General features: G+C 42.9%; 1 protein-coding gene across 1 annotated transcript; it reads left to right on the top strand.

Moving 5' to 3' along the window:
* The first annotated feature begins 63 nt into the window (after positions 1 to 63).
* Positions 64 to 1,241, top strand: dctpp1 (dCTP pyrophosphatase 1). Its single transcript, NM_001141892.1, is given in 1 exon segment — positions 64 to 1,241. A coding segment is annotated over 1 exon segment (549 nt). The 5' UTR covers positions 64 to 142; the 3' UTR covers positions 692 to 1,241.
* The last annotated feature ends 12,868 nt before the right edge of the window (positions 1,242 to 14,109 follow it).

The following is a 14,109-nucleotide window of genomic DNA, read 5'->3' as shown; positions in this document are numbered from 1 at the left end:
AATTTCCGGCGAGTTATGTTACACCTTCCGGGTTACAAGAGCAGCGTCTATGTGGCGGGAGTTTTCCCATATTGTCGTCAAGGTTGGCTGTTTACAGCGAAGTAAGTGTTGATCCGTGCAATAGTTTGGTGTAAAATTGGCAATGGCAATGAACGGCGATGGAGTGCATGGACTGGACAGAGAGACGGTGGCCCCATCTGAAGCTAAACACACCAATGGCACTCCTAGCAAGTCAAAAATAGCTTGTGAAAACGGCGAGGCAGACACCCACGCTGCCAAACAAAATGGAACTAAGAGAAGAACCCCAACTGATACGTTCTCTTTCACTGCCGAACCTACCATCGAAGACATACGACGGATGCAAGCGGAATTTACTGACGAGCGAGACTGGAACCAGTTCCACCAACCCCGCAACCTCCTGCTAGCTATGGTCGGAGAAGTGGGCGAGGTATCGGAGCTGTTCCAGTGGCGTGGCGAGGTGACCGAAGGACTTCCCGGCTGGACCGACTCCGAGCGCGAGCACCTGGCACATGAACTCAGCGACGTCCTCATCTACCTAGTTGAGCTGGCCGAGAAATGTCATATCGATTTACCCCAAGCAGTGCTGTGCAAAATGGCCCTAAATAGGCTGAAGTACCCTGTCAGCAAGGTGCATGGCTCGTCTAAGAAGTACACTGAATACAAGGACTGAGCAATTGCATGCTGTCATGCCCAATTGGCGTAATGAATACACCCCTGCATTTACAAAGTAGACAAGAACTGAAAAATACTGTTCAACTTCAGTTAATGGCAATGGAGAATGTTTATACCTTTTTATTTAGGGCACTACTGTATCTCAATAGTTGGTCAAACTGCCCTTAACTGCTTTTAGTTTTATAAAGTGCGTTTTGAATCAGTGTTTTTCTTGAACTATATGGGTATTCATCTTTTGACTTCCCTCTGATGGTTTGTCATTTTAACTGTTCACCAAAGTCAAATGTATAGGCCCTTGTAAGAAGTCAATTTTATTTTTCATAGTATGAGTAACTACATTAATCTCTTAAATCCATATTGTTGTCAATGATCGATGGAAGCTATGTTCTTTTGTTGCTTTAAATTCAGTGCATGTGTGCAACTAATAGAATCTTCTGCTCAAAAGTAAAAGTGCCTTCAACTATACTTGCTGTCCTGCAGATGTTTTGTAATTTATGTATATTGACTCTGTAATGCATTTATCAATCGGATCAATTGTAGACTGATTTAATCACTATTGCCTTATTTACTTCCCTGGGAAATTAGCTACAATGGGAGATGGGGAAATTAACACACGCACACAATGCTACTATGGGAGATGATGGAAATTAGTGAGTTACTCTTGTAACTGTTCATTTTGATAAGCAGTCTGTTAAACAGTGTTTCATGGCCCCAGGCCTATGGTTAGCAATCCAATATGTGGGCTAGCCAATGTATCTTTGGACAAATCTGATGGTTTAATGAGCGACAAGTATACTGAAAAATGTAAATGCAACCATTTCAAAGATGTTACTGAGTTGCAATTCATATAAGGATATTAGTTGATTGAAATAAATTCATTAGGCCCTAATCTATGGATTTCACATGACAGAGTACAGATATGCATCTATTGGTCACAGATACTTTTTTTTAAAGGGTAGGGGCGTCGAGACAGTATCTGGCGTAACAACCATTTGTCTTATGCAGCGCAACACATCTTCACATAGAGTTGATTAGGCTGCTGATTGTGGCCTGTGGAATGTTGTCCCACTCTTCAATTGCTTTGCGACGTCGCTGGGTACTGCCGTACATGTCTATCCAGAGCATCCAAAACATCCTCAGTGGGTGAGTATGCAGGCCATGGAAGACCTGGGACATTTTCAGCTTCCAGGAATTGTGTACAGGTCCTTGTGACATGGGGCTGTGCATTATCATGATGAAACATGAGGTGATGAATGGCACGACAATGGGCCTCAGGATCTTGTCACGGTATCTCTCTGCATTCACATTTCCATAGATAAAATGCAATTGTGTTCATTGTAGCTTATGCCTGCACATTCCATAACTGCACCGCCACCATGGGGCGCTCTGTTCACAATGACATCAGCACACCTCTTGCCCACACACTGTCATACACGTGGTCTGCAGTTGTGAGGCCGGTTGGACATACTGCCAAATTCTCTAAAATGACTTGAGGCGGCTTATGGTAAAGAAATTAACATTCAATTATCTAGCAACAACTCTGGTGGACATTCCTGCAGTCAGCATGCCAATTAGACGCTCCCTCAACTTGATACACCTGCTCATCGAACATCTCATTCCAAAATCATGGGCATTAATATGGAGTTGGTCACATCCTTGCAGCTGTAACAGCCTCCACTTTTTTGGGAAGGCTTTCCACTAGATGTTGAAACATTGCTGCGGGGACTTGCTTAAATTGAGCCACAAGAGCATTAGTGAGGTCGTGCACTGATGTTGGGCGATTAGGCCTGGCTCGCAGTCGGCGTTCCAATTCATACCAAAGGTGTTTGATGGGGTTGAGGTCAGGGCATCCACACCGATCTTGACGAACCATTTCTGTATGGACCTCACTTTGTGCACAGGGGCATTTTCATGCTGGAACAAAGGGCCTTCTCCAAAGTCTTGCCACAAAGTTGGAAGCACAGTATCGTCAAGAATGTCATTGTATGCTGTAGCGTTAAGATTTCCCTTCACTGGAACTAAGGGGCCTAGCCCGAACCTTGGGAAACAGCCCCAGACCATTATTCCTACTCCACCAAACTTTACAGTTGGCACTATGCATTGGGGCAGGTAGCATTCTCCTGGCATCCGGCGAGCCCAGATTCGCCCGTCGGACTGCCAGATGGTTAAGCGTGATTCATCACTCCAGAGAACGTGTTTCCACTTCTCCAGAGTCCAATGGCGGCGAGCTTCACGCCACTCCAGCTAATGCTTGGGATTGCGCATGGTGATCTTAGGCTTGTGTGCGGCTGCTCAGCCATGGAAACCCATTTCATGAAGCTCCCAACGAACAGTTATTGTGCTGACATTGCTTCTAGAGGTAGTTTGGAACTCGGTAATAAGTGTTGCAACCGAGGACAGATGATTCTTACGCACTACACGCTTTAGCACTCAGTGGTCCCACAGGCCACAAGAGGTGTGGCTGAAATAACCAAATCCACTAATTTTATACTTTTGTATATACAGTTGAAGTCAGAAGTTTACATACATTTAGGTTGGAGTCATTAAAACTCGTTTTTCAACCACTCCACAAATTTCTTGTTAACAAACTATAGTTTTGGCAAGTCAGTTAGGACATCTACTTTGTGCATGACACAAGTAATTTTTACAACAATTGTTTACAGACAGATTATTTAACTTATAATTCACTGTATCACAATTCCATAAAAAAATGTCATGGCTTTAGAAGCTTCTGATAGGCTAATTGACATCATTTGTGTCAATTGGAGGTGTACCTGTGGATGTATTTCAAGGTCTATCCTTCAAAGTCAGTGCCTCTTTGCTTGACATCATGGGAAAATCAAAAGAAATCAGCTAAGACCTCAAAGAAAAATGTGTAGACCTCCACAAGTCTGGTTCATCCTTGGAGCAATTTCCAAACTTCTGAAGGTACCACGTTCATCTGTACAAACAATAGTACGCAAGTAAAAACACCATGGGACCAAGCAGCCGTCATACCGCTCAGGAAGGAGACACGTTCTGTCTCCTAGAGATGAAAGTACTTTGGTGCTTTGTTGTGGGGGTGCTTTGCTGCAGGAGGGACTGGTGCACTTCACAAAATAGATGGCATCATGAGGAGGAAAATGATGTGGATCAGTCAGGAAGTTAAAGCTTGGTTGCAATTGGGTCTTCCAAATGGATGTCTTGAGATGTTGCTTCAATATATCCACATAATTTTCCTGCCTCATGATGCCATCAATTTTGTGAAGTGCACCAGTCCCTCCTGCAGCAAAGCACCCGCACAACATGATGCTGCCACCCCCGTGCTTCACGGTTGGGATGGTGTTCTTCGGCTTGCAAGCGTCCCCCTTTTTCCTCCAAACATAACGATGGTCATTATGGCCAAACAGTTCTATTTTTGTTTCATCAGACCAGAGGACATTTCTCCAAAAAGTACGATCTTTGTCCTCATGTGCAGTTGCAAACCGTAGTCTGGCTTTTTTTATTGCGGTTTTGACGCAGTGGCTTCTTCCTTGCTGAGCGGCCTTTCAGGTTACGTCAATATAGGACTCATTTTACTGTGGATATAGATACTTTTGTACCTGTTTCCTCCAGCATCTTCACAAGGTCCTTTGCTGTTGTTCTGGGATTGATTTGCACTTTTCACACCAAGGTATGTTCATCTCTAGGAGACAGAACACGTCTCCTTCCTGAGCGGTATGACGGCTGCATGGTCCCATGGTGTTTATACTTGCATACTATTGTTTGTACAGATGAATGTGGTACCTTCAGGCGTTTGGAAATTGCTCCAAGGATGAACCAGACTTGTGGAGGTCATCACATTAGTTTTTGAGGTCATCACATTAGTTTTTGAGGTCTTGGCTGATTTCTTTTGTTTTCCCCATGACGTCAAGCAAAGAGGCACTGAGTTTGAAGGTAGGCCTTGAAATACATCCACAGGTACACCTCCAATTGACTCAAATGATGTCAATTAGCCTATCAGAGGCTTCTAAAGCCATGACATAATTTTCTGGAATTTTCCAAGCTGTTTAAAGGCACAGTCAACTGAGTGTGTGTAAACTTCTGACCCACTGGAATTGTGATACAGTGAATTATAAGTGAAATAATCCGTCTGTAAACAATTGCTGTAAAAATGACTTGTGTCATGCACAAAGTAGATGTCCTAACCGACTTGTCAAAACTATAGATTTGTGGAGTGGTTGAAAAACGAGCTTTAATGACTCCAACCTAAGTGTATGTAAAATTCCGACTTCAACTGTATATTGTCAAGACTGTTTTTGGCTAGTCTGTGTAATAAAATGCAATGTAATTTATCTAGTCTGTGTGTGTGTGTGTGTGTCCAGATTCTCCACCCCTTTACACTTGCACACATCAGTCATGGATCTAAAAGCATTTGAGTGGTGTAATTGTTGGCTGCAGGGAGTTTCCACCATTGATAAATCTGTGACGGGAAGTGTGCAATTACAAACTTTGGGAAAAGGGTGGAGGATTGGGATGCAGCCTGTGTGTCAAGTCAGTGTAGACCCAACCACAACAAGTTTGATTAGTTGTATGTTCAGGATATACACCGTCCAACAAAATGCTTACTTTCCAGTTCCTTCTCGACAAGGCAACAACAATAAGAAGTAATAAAATATAAGTATTCAAACAAAGTGAATGGCTCAGTAAAATAGAATGAACATTCTAGCATAATACAGGAAGGCACAATTTATATAACAATATTTACACGTGTTTTGGGGAAGGGGGGATTGGGGGGCAAGTGTTTAAATTGTGCAGTATTTAGTAATAGTAAATAAGAGCTGTGCATGCATGTGTGCTAAGGTGCTGTGACTCAGTGCAGGTGGTCAGTCCCGTTCAAGTGTTCAGCAGTCTGATGGTTTGTTGATAGCAACTGTCTCTGGGCCTGATTGGTATCAGACCTCATGCTCCGATACCGTCTGCTTGACGTGAGCGAACAGCTGGTGTGTGGGGTCCTTGATGATGCTGCGAGACATCCTCAGGCACAGTTTCAAGTAGATGTCCTGGATGGGTGGGAGCACAGTCCCATGAACAGTGAGTGAACACTGTATTTTTGCAGATGTGACATGACATGTTGATGTACCATCAACACTGATAATTGACTGTATTTGCTCAGGATGTGAATACATTTAGGGCCCCCTAGTTTGACTTGCCTGGTCCCTGATTTTGTTTGTGCCGTCTTGCCAACTACTATAGTCATAGTCACGCCAAGTCTGCACAAACAGATCGGTGTCCAGGCTGTATTTTCACTAATGGACTCTCCTATTTCTGACGTTTATAACACTTCTTAAGTGCAACTGCTCTAAACAAATTGTGTTCCGCCTCGATGAGCCTATATTGAAACGGTCCGTGCTTGGTTAGGTTAGGTAAGGGTTTAGGGGTAGGGACTTCCCAAGGATTCCAAATAGCACTGACCATATTGAAACCATGGCACTCTGTGTGAATGCTGCAAATGTTGATTTGCTGCACCATAGCATACCCCATAGCCTGAGGTAAACATTCCCGAGCGGTGATGCACAATTTATTTTCATTTTCTAGCATAGTGTGAGCCTATAGCAGCATAACTCCTGGGCCTGGCTGACACATTCTTGGTTTGCTAGTACTATTCAATTTGTGTGGAAATGGCCCAGGCAGGTAGCAGGGTGGAATCAATCTCTCACAGCCGAAGGGGTGGGTTGTCTCTTGTGAATCAGGAAGTAATGTTCCTTTGACCACATTGCTTCCTTCATTGCTATTCAGTATGGCTGCTAGGGGAGAGTGGGATTAAATGAGTGCCACAGCGGCCTAAGGCACTGCATCGCAGTCCCTGGTTCGAATCCAGGCTGTGCCACATCCAGCCGTGATTAGGAGTCCCATAGGGCAGTGCACAATTGTCCCAGCGTCGTCCGTGTTTGGCCAGGGTAGGCTGTCATTCTAAATAAGAATTTGTTCTTAACTGACTTGCCTAGTTAAATAAGGTTAAAAAAAAATGACATTCATTATCACTCCGTCAAGGGAAATATAGTATTCGCCACAGGAGTTGCTAGTGCACGATGGGTCAAGGACATCCCTGCTGGCCAAACCCTCCCCTAATCCGGACGACGCTGGGCCAATTGTGCATCGCCCCATGGGTCTCCCGGTCGCGGCCGGCTGTGACAGAGCCTGGACTCGAACCCAGAATCACTAGTGGCACAGCTAGCACTGCGATGCAGTGCCTTAGACCACTGCACCACTCGGGAGGCCCCTAACAAAGATATCTACAAATATTTCAGGATGTTGTGTATCCATAGAAATAATCAGAATTTATGTAAATATAGCTTGTCCAAAAAAAAGTGGTGTCTTGGCACAATTTACCCTGGGTATGTGGTCAGTTGAGCTGAGGGACAGGGTAAGTTAAGCCGCCTACAAATTTCTGTACTGAATGAATAATTACTACTACCTTTTTTTTTTTTTTCAATTTAAAGTTTTCTTGTTGTTCAAACAACCAACAAAACATATTCCGCACTCACAGATGTGACAGACTTTAAAAAATAATAATAATAAAAAATAATAATAATAAAAAATAAACTAATAATAAAAAATAAAACTAACAATAATAAGAATGAAAATGTAAAAAAAAAAGATATAAAAAAATTAAGAATAATTATTAAAAAATAAATATAAAAACTTGCAGCAGCACTATCAAGGTTCTTATTAGCTATTTCCAGCCTTAGCTGAGATGACGAGCAAATAATTCATTTTTAGTTTTTACAGCACCTTACACAACATGTATCTGCTCATTTCCCTAATCACCCCATTCACTCTGTCCAATTTGAAATATAGTCGAGTAGTGGAGACCAGAGTCTATCAAACTTGGCTTGTCTCTTGCAGAGGTCATAAGTGAGCTTTTCAAGAGGGAGAAAGTCAACAATCTGGTCAATCCACATTTTAAATGTAAGAGAAGTATTAGAGGCCCACAATAGAAGATTACATTTCTTAGCAGTATGTAATAGTCATAAGCAAATTTTCTATGTCAGGATCAAGAACAAAGTCCTGCTGGGCATTAAGAAGATAGATACACAGGGTCATATCAAACTGTACATCTAGTATTATCTGTGCAGCAGTATGTATAGATTGCCAAAATCTGGCAATCTCTCTACAGCTCCAAAATACATGCATATAGGTTCCACTTTCAGAGGTACATCTTTTACAGTTAGGAGAAATGTCTGTTTTCATTCTGTGGAGTCTCATTGGAGTGTAATAACATTTGTACAAACATTTGTAATTAGATTCTTTCATTTTTACGTTAGTAGAGGAGCAGTATACCCTGTCGCAAACCTCCGCCCATAACTCATCACTGATAGTCAGACCAAGGTCCTTTTCCCAGATTATTTTCAAAGGAGTAAAGGAGGAGCCTCCATTCTCAGAAAGGAGTCTATAGATATAGGATATTTTGCCTTTAATGGATTGTGCTGTAGCAAGAAGGGTTTCAACCTCATTCAGCTGAGCTCTAAACCTCCTCTTGGAAGTAAATGAGGAAATGACATGTCTAATTTGAAGATATTTAAAAAAAAAAATGGGATCTTGGCACATTGAATTTACTGCAGAGCTCTTGAAAGGATTTCAGTGTAGTGGTTCTCTGATGAAATAGGTCTGAAAAGGTCCTGATTTCTAGAGTATGCCAAAGATTAAAGTTGGCATCACTCAGGGCTTTTGGCAAGTCTGGGTTGCCTACTATCGGCGAGTGAGAACATATTTGGGAGGAAATGCCCAGGTATTTTTTACAGTCCCTCCACGCAATTATGGTGCTGTAAATCACAAAGGTTTTGGCTATGTTGCCGACTTCACTAAAGTTATTAATGAATATAATTGAGCTTAGGGGCAATGAACCACAGGATTGGGCTATCTGAATCCACGTTGACTCTTGTCTGTTTGTGATCCATGTTAGCATGTTGCAGATTTGGGAAGACCAGTAGTACAATTGAAGGCAGGGAAGGGCAAGACCACCTTTAGATTCAGGTTTCGATAGAGTGGAGAACATGATCCTAGGTTTTTTATTACATTTACATTTTAGTCATTTAGCAGACACTCTTATCCAGAGCGACTTACAGTAGTGAATGCATACATTTCATACATTTTTTCTCCGTACTGGTCCCCCGTGGGAATCGAACCCACAACCCTGGCGTTGCAAACACCATGCTCTACCAACTGAGCCACATGGGACCGTATTGCCCCATTTACATTTGGTGAAGCTTTGGTTAGTTGTTTTGAAAAAGGAATCTGTGAGGTAGCATGGGAGCATCTGAAATAAATAGTTCAGTCTAAGGAGGATGTTCATACAGATGACATTAATTCTTCCTACCAAGCTAATTGGGAGGGAGATCCAGGTTTGGAGATCATTCTTGATTCGATCCAGGAGTGGAAGATAATTTTCCTTGAAAAGGCTATTCAGATCTGGTGTTATGAAGATCCCAAGGTATTGAAACCCCTGTGTCTTCCATTGGAATGGACATAGTGTCTTCATAGAGCCGGTGAGTGTAAGATTGAGAGGGCAGACAGTGGATTTGTTCAAATTTCTTATATCCTGAAAACTTGCTATACTGAGCAATTGTGTCTAAAATGGGAGGGAGGGATTTCTCAGGGTTGGATATGTAGAGCAAGACATCATCCGCGTAAAGCGAAATCTTGTGCTGCAGGCCGCCTGCAGAGACACCCATAATACTTGGATTGCTCCTGATCAACTCTGCCAGAGGCACTGCCCCCAACAAGTAGAGCAGGGGCGACAGTGAGCATCCTTGTCTTGTGCCCCGTCCCAAAGGGAATCTGTCAGAGTTCAGTCCGTTAGTAGTCACCATGGCATTTGGATGAGAGTATAGGGACTTAATCCATTTAATAAAGTTTGGGCCCATATTGAACTTTTCTAAGACTGAGAACAGAAAGCTCCACTCCATCCTGTCGAACACCTTCTCAGTATCCAGTGAAGCCAGCAGGACAGGGGTCTTCTGTACGTTTACTTGATCAATAATATCAAAAAGACAGCGAATGTTATCAGAAGAGTATCTGTCTCTGATAAATCCAGTTTGGTCCGCTTTTATTATTTTGGGAAGAAGAGTGTTTAGTCTTTTGGCGAGCAATTTGGTAATTATTTTGTAGTCGAAATCTAACAAGCTTATGGGCCGGAAGGACAAGCAGGATAGAGGGTCCTTGTCTTTTTTGAGCAACACTGTAATGCGAGCTGTGTGCATTAAGTCTGGGAGAACTTCGTTTTTGCAAAAATCATCCAGCATTGGCATGAAAATAGGCTAAGCTGGGGCCAAAAAGCTTTGTAAAACTCTCTGGGGAATCCATCTGGGCCTGGGGACTTATTAGGTGGCATGGAGGTAATTGCCTCCAGGATCTCCTCAGGAGTGAAGGGGGTGTTGAGATCTTCTCGGTCGGTCTCTGATAGTTTAGGTAGCGAGAATCCCTCTAGGAAGGAGTGGAGTTCTGCCTCCGTATGTTTTCTCTCAGAGGTATATAGTTTGCAGTAAAAATCATGAAAAGTTAAATGTATCTTTTTTGGGTCATATGTGACCTCGTCCTCTGCTGTTCGGATAGCCATGATTGTACGCTCTGACTGCTCTTTTTTTAAATTGGTAAGCAAGCAATCTACTCGGCCTATTGCTATACTCATGATATTTCTGTTTAGTAAAGAAAACCGTTTTTTTATCTCCCGAGAATAGTCCAAATTCAGTTTAGCTTTGGCTGCTTTAAGTTGACTCCAGGAGGTGCTGTCTGGGGATTGTTTATGTACTTTTTCACAGCGTTCCAGCTCCCTCTCAAGATCTAGCCTGTGTGCTTCCATTGCTTTTTTCTTAGAGGAAGCATATGCAATTAGATGACCTCTTAGTGTGGCTTTAGCAGCGTCCCACATTGTGGCCGGAGAAACAGGAGAATCTTTGTTGTCTTGTGTGTAGTTGTCTATCCATGTAGTTACCAATGTATGGAACACTTCGTTTGATAACATGGAGGTGTTGAATTTCCAGCTCTTTGACCTCGGAATGTTTTTGCAGAGGTCAAAGCGGAGGTGGACAAAGGCGTGATCTGAAAGTGCTATGGGTCCGATTGTACACGTGGATGAATTTATGAAACTCTTTGGGATAAAAATGTAATCTATACGGGAGTAGGTGTTATGGACATTAGAGTAGTATGTATAGTCCATAGTTGAGCTATTAGTCTCTCTCCAGATATCTATCAGTCCCATCTCTTTAGTAAGAGAGTTCAACATCTTTGCAGATCTAGGATTTGTGGTGGGGACTTGAGATGATTTGTCCAGGGTTGGGTTGAGGGTACAATTAAAATCTCCGGCCACCACTCCAAAGGAAACACAATGCTCATTGATCAGGGTTATAATTTTTGACATGAAAGCATGAGTATCTGTGTTAGGGGCATATATGTTTAAGATAGTAATTGGTTGCCCATACAGTGACCCAGTTATCAAAATACATCTCCCCTCCGGATCAGATATGTTTTTGTCAATTATGAATGGAACATTCTTATGGATAAGTATGGCTGTGCCTCTACTGTTTGATTTGAGAGATGAGAAATACACCTGTCCCACCCAAGCTCTGCGGATTTTTGGCATGTTCGGCATCACAGAGGTGTGTCTCTTGTAATAGCGTGGTGTCTGCTTTTTCCTTTTTTAGAGCACATAGTATCTTTTTCCATTTTATTGCATGACCTAGACCCTGGCAGTTCCATGTCAATAGATTTAAGGTACTAGTCATCGTCATCGAAGAGTATTCAAACTTTAGTGCAAGTGATCTCTGGGTAAAGGTGGATAATAGTTACAGCTGCGTTCACATAAAAGGAAAATAAATGGTGTACATAAAAGAACAATCTCTGAACACCCCAGCCGAGTTCCCAAACAACTCGACATATCCCGTTGGATCTATTACCCCCGCGCTCAGTCTCAATTCTGTGTTCCGAAAAAAACTAAAAACCGGGAACAGTTAGCAACGCACAACGTCTCCCCCTCCTTACCAAATAAATGCCTCATCCTCTCCGCCCCGCATTGAGTAAATGACAACGTAGCCCCCGTCCAGACCACATTAAAAGAGGGAGAAAATAAAATCAATAGCCCAGCCCACATATACCTCCCCCAAGGGACATAGGGAACCACAAGTAATAATAGCACAAAAAAGAGGGAAATAAAAGTAGGCTGAAACGTTAGTAGGCCTAAGTTAGGCTATAGAGCCTATCCCTCTCAGCTAAAGGAAAATAAATATAGATTAGACGGCTATAATGACATTTAGCAGTGCGGGTGGGTCTTTGGATGGCGGCTATATGTTGTCTTACCTCCTTTAGTAATAACAGTAATCGCATTTAGTCATTGGTCCATTTCTCATTGACCAGGATTGTCTTTCAAAAAACGTTTTGCCTCTTCGGGTGTTTTGAAGTGTCTGTTGGGTTTTATTTCACTTATTAGATGTGATGCATTACCATTTACAGTAGATGTAGGCCTAAGTATGAATGGACTGTAATGCACTAAGAGGTTTATATTGTATTAACATAGATTGAGCAACATATAATAGACATGACTAACTGGAGGGTTGCTGGCTAGTAGGAGTGTAGGCTGAGTAGACTCGTGACACACACACACACACTGCCTGGTTGTGGGGCCGCTCAAGGACAGGTGTACGGGAGGGGCTGGTAGAATGGAAGATAGCTGTAGCATAAAAACAGGCACTGTCCCTGAGTGTCTGACTCTCGGTTACACACACGAAGATAAGCTAGAAGACAACTATGCCTGGCAACAAAGATGCGTCTAGAGGCTGGGACCAGCCTGCACGCCAACGATAGGCTGGAGTAAGTCTAAACCACACCCAAGCCTCTACTATGACAGGCCCTCAGGGAGAGGGAACTAAGTCTGTCAAGAATTATTTAAAGTAAAACTTGTGATGTTATTCCAGTTCTCTGTCTGCCCTGCGTGGTGACACAGTGAGCCCGTATATACGAAACATCATATTTACCATAAATGTGTTTGCATTAATTAAAGTACAAAGAAATCAGAAGTTACTATGTGCTGACTATTTTGTTCCGATACCAGACCGAATTGACGCAACTTTAACATGTCGCAGGGCTCCTTGGTGAAGAATCCTGAGCTCGTTTGGGTATTTAAATCCCCTAAAGATGCCTCAGTCAATGGAGTATTTCTTCACCTCATCAAACTCTCGGCGCTTTCGGCGTATTCCAGCTAACAGGTCCTGGTGTAAAGTGAGTTTGGCATTTCCCACTGTAATGGTGTTGATTTTCGACGCCTGTAGGACTCGTTCCTTGTCGGTGAATCTCAGGAAACGTATGGTGATTGGGCGCGGTGGTTGTCTGGCTGCTGGTGAGGGCCTCAGTGCTCGGTGGGCTCCCTCGAGTTCTATGGGCCTGTCGGTGGATAGGTGGAGCCACTCGGGAAGTTTGTCTTGCAGGTAGCGGATCAGTGGCATGTTTCCCTCTTCTTTTTCACCCAGATTTAATAGAACACAATTATTCCTTCGTCCCCTGTTTTCCAGGTCCTCTGTTTTCTCTTCCAGATGCTCTATTTTCTTTTTAGCATATGCTATTGTTTCCATGCCGTCTGTCAGTAAGTTTTCCATGGATAGGATTCGCCCCTCTGCCTCGTCCAGGCGCCCCGCGTTGATGGTTATCTTGTTGTTGATGTCAGGCAAAGCATTTTCCAGGATTGTCACCTTGCCCCCTATCGCACTGAGCTGAAAGTTAATGGCATCTAATTTAATGTTGAGTTCTGTACATTGGGATCTCAGCTCAGAAAGGATGTCTTCGACAGAGTGCGAGGTTGGCATTTGTTGGGCCTCGGAGGGGGACGGGTCCTCTTGCTTCTGGCTAATGGCGCTAGCTTTTTCTGAAGCTAGCTGCTTCTTGGAGGCTTTTTCCGCCGCTAGTGCTCGAGTCCGGGTAAAAATGTCGCCTTTTGTAGCCGCCATGACTTTTTGACTAAAGCTAAAGGAGTTTAAACTTGAAGTGGAGGTAAAATTAGGAATTGGAAACTACTTGTGCGGAGTTCTTAGTTCATGCGGCCATCTCATTCAAGGGTCACGTGATCCCCCCCTACTACTACCTTTTTTAAAACATGTCTATCTCTATTTCCCAAACACAATTCAAAACAATCACTTTTTGTCTTTTAATCATTTATCAAACTTTTAACATATGCCAGGCCCAGTTGTTACCTCATATCGCAGCGATAATGCCTTACATTACACCTGGGAAGAAAACACTTAATTTTGCTCAACTTACCACATGGCCATTGGCTCAACTTACAAACACTTGGACTATATTAGCCCACACAGCTGCAAGGATGCACTTTCATGCTAGGTTTAGGACCTCACATTGAAGCTTATAGAGACCCAAACTGATCTATAGAACACTCTTAAGATGATCTACTTTGGT

This window comes from Salmo salar, chromosome ssa08 (genome assembly GCF_905237065.1).
Source record: "Salmo salar chromosome ssa08, Ssal_v3.1, whole genome shotgun sequence".
Lineage (NCBI taxonomy): Eukaryota > Metazoa > Chordata > Actinopteri > Salmoniformes > Salmonidae > Salmo > Salmo salar.
Note: the sequence above shows the minus strand (reverse complement) of the source record. Positions and strands in the feature narration are given on the sequence as shown.